Below are 19,789 nucleotides of genomic sequence, written 5' to 3'. Positions count from 1 at the left end.
AACAGGCAGATATATCGCTATACACTAAATGCGTTTCCTTTTAAAATATATTCTATAGAATAGAATATAAAAAAAAAAAAAAACAGGGAGGAGCCCAGGCAGTAAAAACAGGGGGAAAAACAGTAAAACAACTTATTGTATTATAGATGAGTTCGTCTCAAAACGAATAATTCCCATTATCTGAGGAATTTGATGCTGCAAATCCTATTAAAATGCATATTGCAACACTTAAAAACAAACTCGCACGCACGCTGCAGAACAAAATACATCTTAAATGAATGCAGACCCTGATTTTGTTTATAGTTGTGTATTATTTAAATTATATAATATCTTATATTATCTTGATATATATATATATATATATATATATATATATATATATATATATATATTTTGCTAAATAAAACTTTATTTTACTTATTGAGTTTCACGTAGTAGAGGACGTTTTCACCAGGTCTGACAAACGCGGACTCCGCGGTTTGTTGTCTTTCAATGGCCTCTAAAACCCGTTTCTTAGTCCTAGCCAACTGAAACCCAATCTCTGTATTTAAAACAAAACAAAAAATCCACTTTCTGGCTAAGGCGGGTATGGTCGGAATCCTCCTTTTTTGTAACGTCCCCGCAGAAAAAATAAGTCGTTTATTAGAAGGGGAAGAGCAACTGAAAATGATGTTGCAGGTTTATTTGAACAGTGATAGGTGATGTTTGAGTAGACCCCATACAGCTTGTAGACTGCAGTTTAATTGTCTCTGCTTTCTTCTTGTGTTGATTCGGAGCTTGCACGTGGTTCAGTATTAGCCAGCCTAGAGTATAGGGCAAATAGCGCCAATAGGGCTGCATGCCCGGAACAAGCTAAAGCCTACAGATGTATTTATTGTGTTCCTGGTAAAATAAAATAAAAAAAACCTGTATTTGTAAACGGGAAGGAGATATAATGTAAATACAAATGACACCCCCATTGTCTTTCCCTGTAGCCTGTATTACAAGATTGCATACATATTGAAGAGAGATTAACGAACATTATAGCGGGCTGTGAGTATTTATTCGAATGGTAAGTGTGCACAATGACAAATAACCATTACATTCACCTCCCTCTGCAGCTCCTGAAGAAAACCATTAAATTCACCTCCCTCTGCAGCTCCTGCGTACAAAGTGCACTCGCAGGGATCAGTTCAAATATTGTGAACACCTGCTCACTCAAATAACACAGGCTCTTTCTAGTTACCTTTTCTTTGGAAACCAATATGCTAGACAAAAAGTATACAATTTAAGCCTTCTGTTTTTCTTTTATCTGTTAAACACAGTATCATGCATTTCCAGCACTTTCTAATATTACCAAAACACAGTAACTAAAGGTAACAGCATAAGTGTATCTAGAAATCATAGCTCGTACTTTTTTTTTACCAACAATAAAACACCCATTTCTTCTTTAATATCGCACGTGTCTTGTAATTTCCCCCAAACCAACATCAAACTCACTGAATAGTCCTCAACTTTTATCATAAACACCATAAACACACACAAACAAACACACACACGAAACGTATCGGGGGCTTAGATCTGCTTTTTCTGGTCCTAGTATAATTTTACAATTTATTTTTTATTATTATTTTTACATTTATAAAGTCTTCCACCACTAGTCCAAAAAAAAAAAAAAAAAAAAAAGAAAAAAAAAGGACATTTAAAAAACTGCGGTGCAAGTTTATAGGTAAACACGTACAACCCGCGTAATCCATTTTAAAAAATAAAAAAAAACGTTGCAACTAATGCAGTTTTCCAGTTTAGTTGTCTTTTGCGCGATGACCTGGTCCATATATTTGCCAAACGCCAGCAACCATCGCAGCCAGTCCGTCAGCTGTTATACTGGCATGCATTGAGACTGGCGCCGGGGCTCTGCAGTCCGCTGTATCCGAAAGAGGGGTGTTGTTTCGATTTCAGTCTCAGGCTGGCCAGACTGGAGTTACACGTGTCTCTGTACACGCTGTATGGTGAACCCGGCGGCGCATAGTGGCAGGCGGACGAAGACATTGCAGAGTTGATATTGTTATTCAGATTAGAGGTCGGCATGCCCGGCACTGCGCTGTGGCCCATGCCGGACGGCATAGCCATGGAGGTGATTGAGCTGGGGGCTGAGAACATGGACTGGGAGGACAGCGGGCTCATGGAGTTGAAGAAAGTGAAGTTTTTCGTGGACAGAGGAGCCGGTGTCAGGCCCTTGTTTGCCCAGTTGTTGTAGGTGTAGGTTGGGTACATGTCTTCGTAGGGCTGCATGAGCCCGCTGAACTGCGGAAGGTAGCTGTTTTTACACAAGTCCATCTGTTGGTTGCGTTCCCTCTTCCTCCACTTCGCTCGGCGGTTCTTAAACCAGACCTGTAAGGACATTTAAACAAGAACGACAACATTACAGAAATAATTCCAGCTTGAAAACCTGTACACTAAGGATCTGGTGAAATTAATGAAAACATTACAGAAATAATTCCAGCTTGAACACCTGTACACTAAAGATATGGTGAAATTAATGAAAACATTACAGAAATAATTCCAGCTCACACACATGCACACTATCGATCTGGTGAAATTAATGAAAACATTACAGAAATAATTCCAGCTCACACACATGCACACTATCGATCTGGTGAAATTAATGAAAACATTGCAGAAATAATTCCAGCTCACACACATGCACACTATCGATCTGGTTAAAAGGTGTATCTGGCAATAGAATTCGGTTTTATATATTTTCTCATAACTACAATGATTGACATATTTTTTAATAGGAATATTCATATTTTATTGAAACATAACTAATATATGTTTAATATAGTATATAATAATAATAATAATAATAATAATAATAATAATAATAATAATCTCAGAAAATATCCTCACTCGACGCAATATAACTGCAATAAACATAACATAACACAATGCAATCAAATATTTGATGACGTTTCAAGAAACCAGTAATGAAACACGTACACTAGCCTATGATAACGAATTGTAGAATTTCCGGTGCTCTTTCCGTATTATTTTGTAGACAACATTACACTCAACTTGCAAAGCATAGGTCGTAAATTATGCATTTTTTAAAAAATAAAATGCAAAGCGTTTTTTTTAATAAAATGTAATGCGTTTTGTAATTTTATTTTCCTGTGCTGTACATTTTAAAACCCATATTACTGAATGATTTGCTGTCTACCGCAAAATACCTTTATTTAGAGTACAGATTAATTTAACATTCCAATACGTTTAATGGAGTAGCATAAACTATACAGTGGATATCAAATGTGGGTTAAAACCATTTGTTAGGTGGGTACCTAGTGAGTTTATAATATTTAAAAAAATATTCATAGCTTTGCGGTAAATTTGCACTTATCTACTGCTATGGTTTTTAAACTGAAACAAACTTTCGTAATTGTAAATCTATTTGCTATAGGCTTTGTACAAGCCATTTTCATGTCCGTGCAGAAGACTTCAAAGCACTTTCAGATTCATAGTTTAGTGTCCTGTTTTAGCTGTACGTATGCATCCTCTCTACTGTTAAATGTTTTTCTCAACAAGCTACATCCATAATATATTATACATTTATTTTCTTTGACACAAAAATGTTTATATTGGCGCATTCTAGTGAATCAAATTACAGTATAATAAAAAGGAGCCATTTTCTGTGAAGGCAATAGGCTTACATTATATAATATATTCACTGGTGCTAACATACTATACTATACTGCGCAAGACGTCATTGTATGGAAGTCATACAGAACTGTATCTCAGTGCTGTACCTTAATCGATAACCATACAATGTATATAGTGAGATGCATTTTGTAACACAGCACAAGCTAATGATGAAATACACAATTGATCTGAATGGCAGATTTTTTTGGAGAAAATGTACTAAATAATCCGTATTGTTATGCCTAGCTTTCTTAGCTTTAGTGGAAAAGCACAGTGTGTCGCCTCTTACCCGAACCCTGGCCTCGGTGAGGTTGGTCCAGACCGCGATCTCCTCCCGCGTACTCATGTCGGGGTAACGGTTCCTCTGGAACGTGGACTCCAGCTCTTGAAGCTGCTGGCTGGTGAAGTGTGTCCTCTGTCTCCGCTGCTTCTTCTTCTTGTTGGGCTCCTCCACATTCCCGTCGTCACTTCTGTGTTCTGCGCTCCTATCTTTTTCTGCAAAAGGAATAATACCAAATAAATACAGCATTATTTCAATTACGTGCATTATTTATTTATTTATTTATTTATTTATTTATTTATTATTCATACTGTTTTAAATCGTGGCTATGCTTTGTTGACACCGTTTATTTAATTCTACCTTCTGATAAATGTATATTTGCTGTAAAATATATAGGCTAGCGTTTCGGTTCTTGTGCTCCTGTACTTGAAAATAATAATGTATTTTTAACTCTGGCACAATTGGGTTATAGGCCATCTGAATAACACAAATACAAAAAATATGAAGCAGTGACTAGAGTTTAGTTGAGTTCTTTGTTTTAAGTACATTTTTAACAACATTCTTAGGGAAGGCCTGGTGATGCGAATTTTACCAATCTCTTTTAATGTAACATCTATCTATCTATCTATCTATCTATCTATCTATCTATCTATCGTCTCCTAAGAAATAAATAAACACACATAACATTTTACAAAATGCATTTTTACAATTTCGCATGGCCTATATCCTGCAAGGATTGGACTTTAGAAATGACAATAACCCCAGAAGAATATTCCTTTAGTTTGACTGTGTACTCCACTGAAATGTGGTTAATTTCGTTTAAAAAAATGCAACTATTTCCTTATTCAGGTGATAATTATTCGTGGATCCGTATTTTCCTGGCATACAGTATTTTGAGTCACTATATATGTACAACACAAATAAATCACGTGATTTCTAAAGTCGCATCTGTCTGAAAGAAAATATACAATTTGACAGAAGTGTGTTTGTACCTTGGTTTGATTTCTGTCATGTTGCAGTATGTGGTTGTTTGACTGTTACGCTATACTATTTAACTTTAACAAAAACTATTGCACAAATGTCGTGTTGCACGGCTAGAGAGCGGGTTTGTTTTAGTTGTAATTTTGTACCCTGAAAGTAGAAAACTTAGCGCGCAGTAAGACTGCTCCCAAGGTCTCTGCTGGCCTATTGATTTAAAAATGCCTTCTGAATTTAAATCGCGTATAGTGGAACACAGCAAAATGATTTACCAAGAGAACAAAAAAAGCTTTCTATTAGCCAGTTCAAACAGCAGTGTAAACAAAAGGAACACACGGCACTTATAGGCTACACGGGAATTATTGTTCCATTGAAATAAGTGACACGATGTTTAGCAGCTGTTGTATTTGCCGTTTTTAATAAACCAGGTTAGCTGTTGAATTTAAAATGTACGGTGCAAAAGCACTCGGCACTGAGAAGCCACGTTCTTTATAATCTGCTGGGCCTACAATGTGCTCGGCAATTAAATATGGTTTCCTGATTAAGTTCTTCTTTGATTCACAAATGCATGTATATACAAGATACTGTCAGTTGTAACACAGATTCATTTGTGGTAAGCGCTATAGCCAAAATGCCGTCTTTTCTTGTTCCCAGAACTGCAGCTATCATAGCAGATTAGTAAACGGCAAATCCACTTCAGCGCAGACACATTTTTTACATTACTTTTACTTATTTATTTATTTTTCTGTCACATTTTTTTTATTAAAAAAAAAAGCAGCAACATTTACAGAAATAAAAAGTGCTTTCGGCAACTTCACATCTTAAAAAGGTGACGTTTTTGCTTACCTGCGATCTCAGTGTCTGACGACTCGCTGCTCGAATTCTCTACGGGCTCTCGAGCGTTGTCTGACGATCTCGGCAGGTGAAAGGTGGAGGCCATGTCGCGTGCAGGCGGGGGTCTCACGGCTTCGGGTATCCTGTCCAAATTCATCCGACCTTCAAAACAAATCAATGCTATTAACTACAGGACGATTCAACTGGGCACCCGGGGTTCCAGCAGCTTAAAGAATCCGTATGCCACCAAGTCCTGGCTCAGAAGTCATGGTTAAATGTAAGTTGTTTTTAAAACGCTGCTGCTTCGGTTCTGAGAGGTTTCCCCTAGCTCTACTACGATCACACAGAGGAAAGACAGTATGTGCGTTTCTGTTTTCACTCAAGGGAAGGAAATAACCCTGTTGGAGTTGAAGTGTCTGTCCTCGAGTTCCTCCTATTTTAAGTAGAAATCCTCCCCAACTGCTTCAAGGTCCCCACCCACATGACAAGCTCGGTCTAATCGGGCTTCAGCAACAGGAGCCTATTCGGGCGAGTCTCTATGGAGCGTAATGTCACGGTCGCTTTACGGGTTTGAAGAACTGTGCATGTTTATGAAGACTGTCTGAAGAGCTACGGGCAACTGGGGGCGCACACGCACGAACACAAAACACTCAAGAAACACACACAGTATACAACTGGATATGCGAATCGTGCTGTAATGGGGCGAGATAGAAAATAGCATTAATGTTTCTTTATATCTCAATATAGTCTATTCCTGCTAAGCTGACTTGCACCCAGTACCCACCATCAGTACTAACAGTCAGTAACAAATGCAACATGCAATCGTCACAGAGGGATTGCTGTCAGTAATTCATTCTGTAATCAGCCAGGCAAACCAACAAATACCAGCAGTAGGTTTCACTATTAATAAAATATGTATAGTTAATTTGCTCTAGCAAACAGCAACAAAACAAAAGTGGTTAGTACTCACAGGCGCATGAGTGCAACAGTTTAGTACGACAGGTAACAGCAGTCCAGGATTGCTGAACCTGCATCTTCATTGTGAATATCACCTGCCACTCGTAGATATTTCAACATGCTGGTTATTCGTAAAGTTGCACTTTTCTATGCAGAGGGGGTCAGTTGGTAATGATTAATTATTGCATGCGCACTCGTGTGTTTTTACAATTGGGTGGAGTCTGGCACGCCAGTGTAATATACGTGTGCTCCTGATCACAGGCGGGTCTTCGTGCGCTCAAGAAGGGGGACCCAGGGCTTTGGGAGAGTAGGACAGCGACTTTCTGGGGTTACTGTCACAATATACCATTTGGAGAGCAGAGATCTGTATAAAACTAATGTGAGTTCCTTCATTGCGATCTGCGGCAGGGGCGCTGGAACTATAGGATTGCTGTTCCATTGTTCCAGCGCCACTGTTCTGCGATATGTGTGCGCCACAGTTGTATTGTATTGCTTGAGCCCTGAAACCAGGAAAAGAGAACTCGAGTAAATCCTAAAGAGTGGGATTAAAACAGAAAAAAGAGAGCCGTTTTAAGCGGGGTGTGTTTTACTGCCCTTAATTGAATTTGTTTGTTTCAAGATTTGGTTGTAAATGCAGCTGCTTTTGATTGCGTAATTTAAATGCTTTATTTTTTTTATCTATCTATCTATCTATCTATCTATCTATCTATCTATCTATAGTATTTTTTCAATTATCAATACGTACTGTAACATTTTAAAATTATTTCTTGGTTTTAGTTTTTTGTAATGAAACCCTTTTTACTGTCATTTACGTCTTTTACGCCTCTGAAATTCAGTTATGTAGCGCGCAATAATTAAAAATGCACACATCTAAACAATGGTGTTGCTTTATTGCGAGGTACGACAGGAATCGACATCCAAACACAAGCAACCTATCAATCTGCAATGGAAGAATAGTCGCAATGAACTATTGAAGCACGTGCTACAACACATGCACACGAATTAAGCTCTCAGTGTTAATAATTATACCACAATTGCTGGCCTATAGCAAAAATGCGGATATCTCCTGGTCTCGCAGAACGATTTCGCTTTACAGCAATACGACTATTCTTGGTACCTGTCTATTTCTCTGATAAACACCACTGCGAGTGCGCTGTTTCGTGTTTGTTCACAGTGCATCATAACAGCTCTCATGGGGTCTTGTAGCCGACAGAGTCATTGAAACGAGATATCGGTTGGGTTAAATACTTCAAAGAGGCTCATTCGAACATTACAGTCATGTAGTAAATGTTCCATTCTTTATTAAATCAATAATGAGATGGTCCCAGTTTTGGCTACTCAATTACAATACAGTCTAATAGCTGCTTCGACGCCTTTACGGGAAGGACAGGCGCTGGCGGACTCCTCTCTCTATTGCTCTTATATACCAATGTTAGTTGTGACACACTCTGAATGGATATGTAATGAAAACCAAGAATGTCTTCAATTTAAACACTGACTGCTATAAAATAGTCGAGTGACCCGTTTTCCCTATTGAGGTCCTTTTTTAAAGATGAATGCGTGACCAGCCTATCTCTTCCATTAAATCTGTCACTATTGAAATGTTCTCCTCGCAATCCTTCATAATTTAGGGATACGGTTTCTGTAATTGCTTTGTTATTCTCATGTATCAACAACTGATCCTGGGCTACACAGAATCCACAAACCATAGCCCAAACACAACTACAAATTTGTGCACATGTTTCATCACAGTGGCCTTTCAGATTCACTCGCGGGAGGTACCTAAGTGTGGTATTGTTGTTTACTCTCATAGTCCTCGATTTCAAATTGAAGTGCCGTTACCTTTGACATTTCCTATAATATATTTAATTGACACATTTCAAGATTTTTTTTTTTTACGTTGTGTTACGTGAATAATCATCACGGGCCACCAACATTGTGGAACTTAATTTGACTTTATTACCTATATAAGCATAACGAATTAAAATTACAATTTCTGATAGCGATAAAATAAAAAAAAACACACAGTGAAACAGAATCTATAATTCTTTGAAAGCAACACGCATTAATTGTTGTATAAACACGTCCTCGTGTTTGTTTCTGAAATAAATCATTAGCCTGTTTTAATGGTTTACTAATGATTTGCAGTCGAATGACTCGCTATGTTACAAAGAAATGGAGTTCATTCTCGTATTTTTCTCTAGTGATTATGAGAAAAAAACATCATTATCAACATACAATAGTCTACTCTAACTGTACATGCACTTTAAACAATGAATGCATTCAATTAACAAAAAAAACCAAACATACAAAATGAATATTTCGATTTTTACAAAGCCTGTCTTTAACACAGGTGCGTTGAGACGTTCTTGTTTGCAAGTTTAGTTTAGCGCACGCTAGGTACGCCTTCACTCAAAGCATAGAATATCACATATTCCAGTGACTTTAAAAAATAGTATGCATGAAATACTGAAAATAGCTACAGGCTCGGTATTTCTACCAATCCGATCCTCTCCACGCTAAATATCTTTTCAGACACTTCTCATAGCAGGGCTGTTCAGTTTATCGTACAGAAGTAAACTGTGTACAATACTAAATGAAAAACACCTACAGGAAAGAGAAGCTGCAGTAAAGGGGTGGACACGGATGGGAAAGGTCTCTGAAACGGCTTCGCTCCAGAACACAGAATTGGGGGGGGGGGGGGGGGGGGGGGGGGGGGGGGGGGGGGGGGGGGTAGCAAATCGAGCCATACGAGCCAGTTTGTTTCCTGTTTCTAAAATGAAATAGTGACGCTGCTATTAGCAAACTGTTATGACAGCACAGCTCTGTTTATACCACGTCCTTAATTCTTGCAATTAATAGATTGCCGGCCCTGGGAGCGCGTTACTATGGCTTCACTGTTTCGGCGATTTACTGCGCTGAGAGAGGAAAGCCCGACTCCAATCCACTTTTCTATTGTAGGTCATTAATGAGGCTTTATGTGTTCTGGCACTCTAAAGCTGATAAATCCTCATCTGTTGCCTTTGGCTGAAGCATATTATTACCTCAACACCCCCTCCCCCCTCCGTATTTACAATAGTAAAGACTATACCAACGTTCACCCTGTATCATTCATTCATTCATCCATTCATGTATCTGTTTGTTTTCTATTGGTTACTCATTTGTTCACTGATATGATTTCTCTCGCAAGATGCTTGAGCTTGTATTGGGCTGTTTGCTAACATGCTGATCTAGCACATTGTGCAGTCCAGTGCGCGCCACCATTTATTATTATTATTATTATTATTATTATTATTATTATTATTAGCTGTAATAGATAATCGTAGTCGTGTATTTTGGTCCAGTAACCTTTGCCTTGGGGAGCGGCCAAACGTTTTCGTCTTGGGTGACATTTTTGAAGGCTATATAGTACAGCACTTTATTTATTATTTTTGAAGTGCTACCACCACAAGTCAGTTTGATGTGGGTTGTGTCATACACCTGGGGTAACGATAGCATTCTTCAGAAACCCGAGACAAGATGTCACTTGCTGAATATAACATGCAGTTAGGTCTAGCGATACGCTGCATCTAACATACACCCAAACCAGGCACAAAGAAAACGGCCTGTCCAATAAGTCGTGTAGGGATAGCTTCTCAAAGAAGCGACCCGGGTACATGCTCGGCGGATCTCTTTGAGAATAATCGCGCCAATAATACGACTACTCTCCCGTCACGATTCTTTGTATGTCAAGGAAACGCTTTAGTTGACTAGGTGATAGTGTTTGACATGTTTGACTTGTCTCTATTAATGAGGCTTATAAGAGACTGGACGCGTCATGTGGAAGACTAACAGAGCTTGTGAAATGAATTATTTATGTAAACCATTTCAATCAAGAATACACTTGTACAAAACACAGGGCCTCTCTGTGGCAACTTCAACTGTCTGGAACAGCTGTTTCGTGTTATTGTTCATGATTACGCGATTCCGTGCCCAGATTTTGTGAATTGGGCAACAAATCCACGAAACTTTAACCGAAACGCCTCTCCTCCTTCTTATGTTTAAAACGTGAGACAAATATCAGGGCACAGTTACATCTGAACAATTCAGAATGAATGCCAACTATGAAGAAGCTTAAATCCTGATCTTATTTAGGGAGACTGCTGGGTCATATACTGTACACCGCGCCCTATATAGAGACGGGGGGTTTGAGCAGAGAGCTGCACCAGCGAGTTCACTGGAGAACGGGCTCTACTTTCGAGGACTTTCTACTTTGCAACCAAGGACAGATGCTATAGGTGTTTCAGTGTTGTTATTTACTAGAGTACCACCGTGTATATTTAAACTAAAGTACGTGTGCATAATAACACGGCTGACTGGCTCATTTTTCCAACAATACACTAATTGTGGGTTAGAATAAATCACACAGACAGGCGCTGTCTCGCTCAGACCAGCATTTGGAAAAGTTTTCTGTTGCATCAGTGATATTTGTACCATCATGCGTGCCTCACATCAGTGTGGGGAATGGACCCAGATCCTGTTCTACAATCAAGCCTGATATATTATGTTACTGTAATCACAATATTGGAAAATCTTAAGATTTACTGGTAAATGTCGACCTTTATCCTAAACGGCAAATGGCCGAATTAAACTTGATAACGCTCTACTTCGGACATTTAGTAATACATTTCAAGAATAACCAAGTTCCTTTAGTGACCGGGTTTCGCGCTTTGTAAGGCTTCAGGAGTCCCGTGTAACTCCGAGTGCCACACAATGCAGCATTAAGTAAATATCCTATTCACTACTTTCTGTGGGGTTTCGTGTCAAAAACCAAGTTCAATTTTCTGTTGAAAAGACAAAAGTCCTAAATGATTTAATTTGCATTTAACAGAATCAGAGAACCTTCCAGAGAATGCAATTTTATTTTGCATGGATGTAAAATCCTTGTCCCCAAGTGTCCCTCGTAAAGAAACTTTAGAAGCTTGTCAAAAAGCACTAGATAATAGACTAGATAAATCAATACCCACAGCAGACATGCTGAACACGATCAACGTAGTTTTAGAAAACATTTAGTTACATTTGTTGATAAGAATTACAAACAAAACGATGGCACAGGAATAGAATCTAAATTAGGAATGCATTTTTGCCAGTACATTCATGAGGAAATGAGAAGAACAATCACTTAGAAAATCGTATAGGGAACCTTTAGAATATATTCGGCTTGTAGATTACATTTCTGGGGTTTGGACATATAGAGAAGAATCTCTTTTCCAGTTTCATAAAATGGTTAATGAAATACACAGCAATATTAAGGTAGACCTTCGATGGACAGTAAAATAAATATAATTTTTAGATACCATAATAAAACTTGGAGAAGGTTCACTTGAGACTGACCTCTTCTGTAACCCTATGCACCAGTATTTACACATGTCCTCTGCACATCCAATACACACTAAAAGGGCAATCCCAAAGGGGCTAGGAATAAGAATACAGAGAATATGCTCTAAAGAAAGCGACTATGTAAAAGAATGACTTGTATTAAAAACAAATCTTAAAAAAGAGGATACAAAGAAAGAATTAGAGAGACAGAGTTAAGAAAAGTGGATAAACTGAAAAGGGATGATCTACTAGATTATAAAAATAGAGATACAAAGGACAAAAGAGTCCCATTGGTAATGACTTACTCTAAACTTTTGCCTAATATTTCTAAGATAGTTTGGAAACACTTACGGATTCTACATAATTGAAAAAAGTATTTCTTAAGGCCCCAGTTGTAGCATTCAAAGGAGAAGCTAATTTAGGTGCTATTTTAGTTCATAGTAAACATAAAAGAATAATTTACAGAACAAGTTCTACAAATACTTGCACTAGTACATGTAAAGTGTGTAAATGTATGGACAAGAGTAAAAATATAATTAAACATAAGAACAACACATATCCACTAAAAACTAATACCTACTGTAAAAATAGCAATGTTGTTTATGAAATAGCCTGTGAAAAAATAATTCCAATAAATATAGAACATTTAAACAAACAAACAAACAAACAAACAAATAAATACATAAATAAATAAATAAATAAATAAATAAACAAAATTCATTCAAAAGTTATGCATGCTGATGCGCTGGGGAGGTCAAATCAAGGCTGATCCTCAGAGCCAGCATTGCATCATAATATAAATAAAGTTTATGTAAAATAATGTTAATTAGAATTAATACAGATTTAAAGATATATGTAAAACGATGTCACAATATATAGAACACCATTGCATAATGTAAGAATAAATCATGGATTTGAATATAAACAATAACAAGTAGTTGTCATGCCATCAAAAATCTATGAATAACTCCAATGTTTTGATTCAAACACAGGCTCCCTTGAGAAAAATATGTATAACATATCAAAATGTTGGGCAGCTGGCTCCGAATCTCGAGCACACCTTGTATTAACTGTTAATAATTCCAGAGCACATTTCTAACAACATAAAATATGACAACAGCCTAATCCATAGTAGTAAAAAGTAACCATAGTGAGAGCCTATATAATAAGAAAAAACATACAAGAATTGTCTTTGTTTAATATGATAATTAGAAGTGTGCTCCATTGCTTTTTATCCCAGCGCTCTGCAGTTGGAAGTGTGCTCCACTGCTTTTTGAATGACAATGCTGATTTCTCAATTCAATGAGCAAATTAAGTAAAATTGAATCATGAAAACAATGACTGTGACCATATTTAAAAAACAAATTGCAAAATAGAATTTTCAAAACAACAAATGAGAATCAATGTGTTGAACTGTAGTAAAAAAAAATAACGATAGAAATAGCAAGCGCAATGAAACAAGCAAAAAATAGCACGTGAACGTGCAATGAAACAAGCAAAAAATAGCACGTGAACGTGCAATGAAACAAGCAAAAAATAGCACGTGAACGTGCAATGAAACAAGCAAAAAATAGCACGTGAACGTGCAATGAAACAAGCAAAAAATAGCACGTGAACGTGCAATGAAACAAGCAAAAAATAGCACGTGAACGTGCAATGAAACAAGCAAAAAATAGCACGTGAACGTGCAATGAAACAAGCAAAAAATAGCACGTCAACGTGCAATGAAACAAGCAAAAAATAGCACCTGAACGTGCTATCAAACAAGCAAAAAATAGCACGTGAACGTGCAATCAAACAAGCAAAAAATAACACGTGAAGGTAAACACTAAAAGCAAGATTGATCATCATTGTTTGCATTTTGATGGCCTAAATAAAGAACATCTGTTTTTTTTTTGTTTTGTTTTGTTTTTTTTTACATTTTTTTACCGGTACGGCAGCATGCATTACTTTAATAATAAAAGTACAAATAACATAGCCTATACAGTAACTCACTGTAAATATGTTACTGTGGTTTAATGTGTAAATCCTGGGCACTCGCAGTAATGACTGCGGCAAAGTACTGGAAATATAAATGCGCGATTAACCGGCTCCAGGCTGCACAAGCAAACTCAGCTCATCTTTCCTTCACGCTAGAGTCTTTCTATAATAGGAGTTTAATGTGAGGGTTGTCTTCAAAAGCCTTTAGCTAAAGTTTTTTAAGTCGTCCCAGCTAGACAGCATTAATGTTAGCTGTAGCTTTAACAGTTTTAATAACACAGTACATTTAGGACTGGTCGGCCAGAGAGGAGACACTTCGCATTTATCAATATTTAATCGTGCGTTAATGAGGGGAGCTCAGAGATAGTCAGGACTCGGTGATAATAATGAATAAAACAACGGCCCGAGCGAGACACTTTAAGATTCACGCCCACAGAGAGAGAGAGAGCTCCATCGTAGTTTTTATTATTTAAAAAATAATCAGAGATCTGATGGCAGTCTTTGGGTGGGTGTAAAATGAATATAATACACATTTAGTATTAATTGCAGGCAGACCACTGTTACATGTGTATTCCCAACGGCAATGTAACACATACAGCTGTTTGCAGTGACACATTGTAACACATATTGCTGTTTGCAGTGACACAATGTAACACATATTGCTGTTTGCAGTGACACAATGTAACACATATTGCTGTTGCAGTGACACAATGTAACACATATTGCTGTTTGCAGTGACACAATGTAACACATATTGCTGTTTGCAGTGACACAATGTAACACATATTGCTGTTTGCAGTGACACAATGTAACACATATTGCTGTTTGCAGTGACACAATGTAACACATATTGCTGTTTGCAGTGACACAATGTAACACATATTGCTGTTTGCAGTGACACAATGTAACACATACAGCTGTTTGCAGTGACACAATGTAACACATATTGCTGTTTGCAGTGACACAATGTAACACATATTGCTGTTTGCAGTGACACAATGTAACACATATTGCTGTTTGCAGTGACACAATGTAACACATATTGCTGTTTGCAGTGACACAATGTAACACATATTGCTGTTTGCAGTGACACAATGTAACACATATTGCTGTTTGCAGTGACGGAAGGTACTATCCAAGTCCTTTCAAGCCGTACTCCTATAACGTGCCACACGCAAAACAAAGCGTTTTATTTCGGCCCATATCAAAGTACATTTCATATGCTGTTCCTACTGACACAAGCTCGATTCACAGCGACTTTTTCTCTATATGACTTTGACAATTTAAACTGTAAATGAAATGTATACAAAGTTAAACATCAAGGTTATGCGATCGATTATAAACGAATGTGCATCTTTAAGTATATTCTCAATCCGTGAATGCTTGGCTAATAATTAAATATTAGTTTTTCGTGTGTGTGTGTGTGTGTGTGTGTGTGTGTGTGTGTGTGTGTGTTGGAACTACAATAAATAAACGAATAAAATAAAAGTCATGTCTGGTCTTATATAAGCAAATCAATTTTTGAAGAGTAACAGGCTTATTAAAAAAAAAAAAAAAAAAAAAAAAAAACAGACACACACACACACATAATGTACCAACAACGCCTAATTAAATAGGCCCCACTAATGAAACACGTTGGGATTGTACAGAGCTCGTGGGACAGGTTAATTGCTAATGATTGAAATCGGTTTCTAGAGCTCTGTGTCATCAGTTTGTGCTGAGTATACAGATTCATTCTCACGCGTGTGTATCTATCTATCTATCTATCTCTCTGTCTATCTGTCTGTCTCTCTCTCTCTCTCTCTCTCTCTCTCTCTCTCTCTCTCTCTCTCTCTCTCTCTCTCTCTCTCTCTCTCTCTCTCTATATATATATATATATATATATATATATATATAATATTGGGCCCGAGGGTCGTAGCATGTCTGGTGTATTCCGTATTCCGTGCGCTACTCTTTGATCAAGTTCCTCCGGATTTCCTTACGATATTCATGTCAATTGCGTCCTGACCAATTTGGACCTATTTCAAACCAAGCGCCATGAAAGTGAATGAGTCTAATGCTTTTGTGATGTGTGTACTTTACGTGTATAGCAAATATGTTTGACTATTACGTTATACAGTTTCCAATTCATTATAATGTCCGTACATCAGCTACATCTAGATACATTTACCATAGATCATGAGCGAACTTTCTTCCACCAAATAACACTCGTTCTATTATTCTATGTGGGACTATGATCCTTGCTAGCGACATTAATACTATGACTATATTGAGATATATTGGAGCAGATATATATCTATATAATATTATATATATATATATATATATATATATATATATAATAATATATAATACACAATGTTAAATCGTGCTCTAAGTTAACCAATATCATTTTTCAATAACATGTAGAGCACAAAGCTTCCCACCGCCTCTTAAACTGCAGATGACGCATGCTTGGCATGCTTGGCTTGTGGCTTTAAAGCAGAGGTGCTCAATCGCTTACCCAGGAACCATAAAATGAAAATTAAAGCTAATTCAATGCTTCACGAATCACGAATACATTTGGGACATTCCTTACCCGGTTCCACGCCTGTCATTTAAATAAACACACATATTAAAATCCTTACAAACGACACACACGTAACATGGCCTGAGCCAACCACACAGCCTTTCGTCTTCATTTTGTTTCAATTCCTTCAGCTCTCCAAATTCTCAGAATTGACCTCAAGATCATCAAGGCAAGGGTTTAAAGAATGAACAAAATGAAAATGAAAGCGTTTAGTGTGCATTTCTTTACCCTAAAATAAAAAGAAACAAATGATGACTTTGAATGTAAACATTAAATTGTAGGTTTAAGAACCCTCATACTGACAGGTTAAAGTCTGGCTGCGCATTTTCAGAGTCAACACATTTACACGTACTTTCTATTCGCGCTGTGTAATGAGTACTTTGAGTATTTTGGGTATTTTGGGGTATTTTGGTGACACTTGTTGGCTGATGTTTTTTTCTTTTTTTTTTCTCGAACAAATTAAAGAAACACTAAGATGTGTTTAAAATGAGTTGTATAATATTTCTGGTTATAGCGTATAGGATCAATAATAATGTATAGTTTTATATATATATATATATATATATATATATATATATATATATATATATAATATATATATTATATATATATATATATATATATATATGTGTACAATTATTTAAAAAACATTTTATTGTTACGATACTACCATGCTATTATGGTGACGATAAATAATCTTATAATAATAATAATAATATTCTTATTGCTATAATAATAATAATAATAATAATAATAATAATAATAATAATAATAGTAATAATACACTTGTAATTGTTAACAATGAATTTAGTAGAGGATTTGTTACATCTGCATCTTCTAATTAAAATATTAAAAAACACACTCAGGTGGGGTACAGAACACGGATTCTGCCGTCGGATTAAAGTCAAGTGTAGAAAAAAAAACAACCAAAAAAAAAAAAAAAAAAAAAAAAAACAACGATATTTCGCCAAGAGTTTGCAAGCAACTTTTGACTAGAAAGTTTTGATCTATCTATCGGTCTCTTATCTCCGGGAACTGTTTGCTTGTCTTACTGTATGCTAACAGCAAATCGTGCAGAGTAAGCATGTACTGAGATTGTGTTTTGATCTGATCGACTCTTAAATGAAGACACAATACCGCAGCAACCTCTGATAAGGGAACCCCGTTTTCTGTGGGCTTCTATAGCTGACATTAATTGGACATTATATATTCTACAGTAGCCTATATCTATTTCTACAATTAGCTTCTCTGATGTTTTGAGGGTTATATAAAGTAAACCCCATCCGCCCATAACCACAGGATATAAAACATACACCCAGTCCCCTTATGAAGCCTAGCCTGCTGTCCTGTGTAAAGACGAAGTGTAAACAGTGCAGGCTAAAGTGCTTTATGTTATGTTACTATTTACTAAGTAAAAGGATATATTATTGGCAATAATGAGACCGACGATAGAACATTAATTATGTTGGACACAGATCTACACTTTTTTCCCCAGGTTCACCCTCTGGAATTCTATATTTTTCACATAGCTGCAGCCTTGACGAGACGCAGAGACTGTAGATTTCATACATGATGTAAATATATGTCAAAGACGCCTAAGAGCGCCCAGGCTTTAGAGCCAGCCGGACCAACGTTACCATTAGTAATTTGAAATGGATTTGCTGTCAATGTTTTGTGTGATAACCTTTTCACTGAAAACTAAATACTGTAACTGCAACGAATAACTGCATTATGTAGTGAGTTGAATTCCACATCGATGTATTTATTTAAGTAATATAATTAACTTCTATATTTAAAGTTTTTGCAGGGTCAAAAAGCTTTTATCAACGTGCGTGTGCTTTTTGCCATTATGCAAACTATATGTTTTACTAAATTAGCAAAACACATAAAACATTATGCATTGATTTCATTTTACAAAACACAGTAGCCGTGTATAATATTACTATAACAGAAGACAAGAAGAAGACACGATAGGTAAAAAAACTAAACAAAACAAAACAAAAAACAAACAAACAAAAAAACAGTAGGAAGCATTTCCATATTAAATAGCCGGTATTAAAACAGGCAGTTCCCATGTAATCGAGCGCTCTTGTCGGTTAATATCGCAATGCACCCGACCGGTTTCTACTGTCACTTTATTAAAATGCTAAACACTGCAGACTTACCGGTTTGTTTCCTACACAGTTGAATCAAAGTGCCATGCAGGCTGTGATAGATCCAGTGGCAGGCAGAAAGGCAGGGTGCTGTACTAGATTCGGTCTGTGTTGCTCTGGGTTTACTGTCCTCCAGAGGCTTCGCCAGCGCTCGGATGACGTCACGAAACCCTTCTGTCGTCCTGTCGGTGCGGTAGACAGTGGTGTTCTAGCTGTCCGCTTAGACAGAGTTCACGGTTATACAAAAAAGTGATACAAAATACAATCAAATGCTTTATTGACACGAACGGAAAGACTCGTAAAGCGTGCCGATTGATTGGTTATTATTGGCAGGTTGCACAGATAATATTTAGGTACCAGCATTTTATTTTAAATGATCCGGTCACTGGTACGAATATAAGTATTGGCTTTATATGTGACTGCTTTTAAAATACATATTTCGTTTCATCAGTTCCATATCCTAAATGATTGAACACTAGAAGTTGCCCAAATATTAGGCATAGTTTTCTTATGAAATCTAACTTTGTAGAATGATCTATTACAGAGTTTGAAAGACAGCTTGTTTATAACAACGGTTTGTTTACCGCTTTGCCTTTTCCATATACATGCATTCATTTCTATCGGATTTGAGTCCTCGGTATGTGCCTTGTTAAAAAATAAAAGGGGAGGCTGTACAATATCTTTGGTGTGATATCTTTGTTCTGCTGTTTTGAGTAAATGGCACACAGTGAGTCTAACATTCAGAAGAGTTTTCATAGGCTGTTTTTACAGCAAGATCGATCTACACATTGGAACTTTATCTTTCCCATGTAGTCTATAGCCGAGGCTGATGGTAAAACGTAAACTGCATGACTACTTTTTATAATAAGTGTGCATGGTGATCAAAAACAGCCTGAAAATCTGCATGTATGAAGACACGTGTCATGCATAAAGTAGTAGTAATAGTAATAATAATAATAATAATAATAATAATAATAATAATAATAATACAAATATTATTATTAT

At 36.8% G+C, this 19,789-nt stretch overlaps 1 protein-coding gene across 1 annotated transcript; it reads right to left on the bottom strand.

Moving 5' to 3' along the window:
- Positions 1–456: 456 nt before the first annotated feature.
- LOC121323900 (pituitary homeobox 1-like) lies at positions 457–18,892 on the bottom strand. Its single transcript, XM_041265225.1, has 4 exons — positions 18,797–18,892; positions 5,780–5,929; positions 3,965–4,170; positions 457–2,370 (listed from the first exon to the last, which is right to left on the bottom strand). Exons 2-4 carry the CDS (start codon positions 5,922–5,924, stop codon positions 1,852–1,854), a joined length of 870 nt encoding a protein of 289 aa, XP_041121159.1. The 5' UTR covers positions 5,925–5,929; positions 18,797–18,892; the 3' UTR covers positions 457–1,851.
- Between the last annotated feature and the right edge of the window lie 897 nt (positions 18,893–19,789).

The sequence above is a fragment of the Polyodon spathula genome, chromosome 12, assembly GCF_017654505.1.
Source record: "Polyodon spathula isolate WHYD16114869_AA chromosome 12, ASM1765450v1, whole genome shotgun sequence".
Lineage (NCBI taxonomy): Eukaryota > Metazoa > Chordata > Actinopteri > Acipenseriformes > Polyodontidae > Polyodon > Polyodon spathula.
Note: the sequence above shows the minus strand (reverse complement) of the source record. Positions and strands in the feature narration are given on the sequence as shown.

What these genes read in the sequence shown, in the direction of transcription:
- LOC121323900 (XM_041265225.1), bottom strand. Translation starts at nt 5,924, where the DNA reads ATGAATTTGGACAGGATACCCGAAGCCGTGAGACCCCCGCCTGCACGC. An exon ending in GTCAGACACTGAGATCGCAG is followed by an intron (nt 4,171 to 5,779) that starts GTAAGCAAAAAC and finishes TTCCTTTTGCAG; the next exon opens with AAAAAGATAGGAGCGCAGAA. An exon ending in TCACCGAGGCCAGGGTTCGG is followed by an intron (nt 2,371 to 3,964) that starts GTAAGAGGCGAC and finishes ATGTCCTTACAG; the next exon opens with GTCTGGTTTAAGAACCGCCG.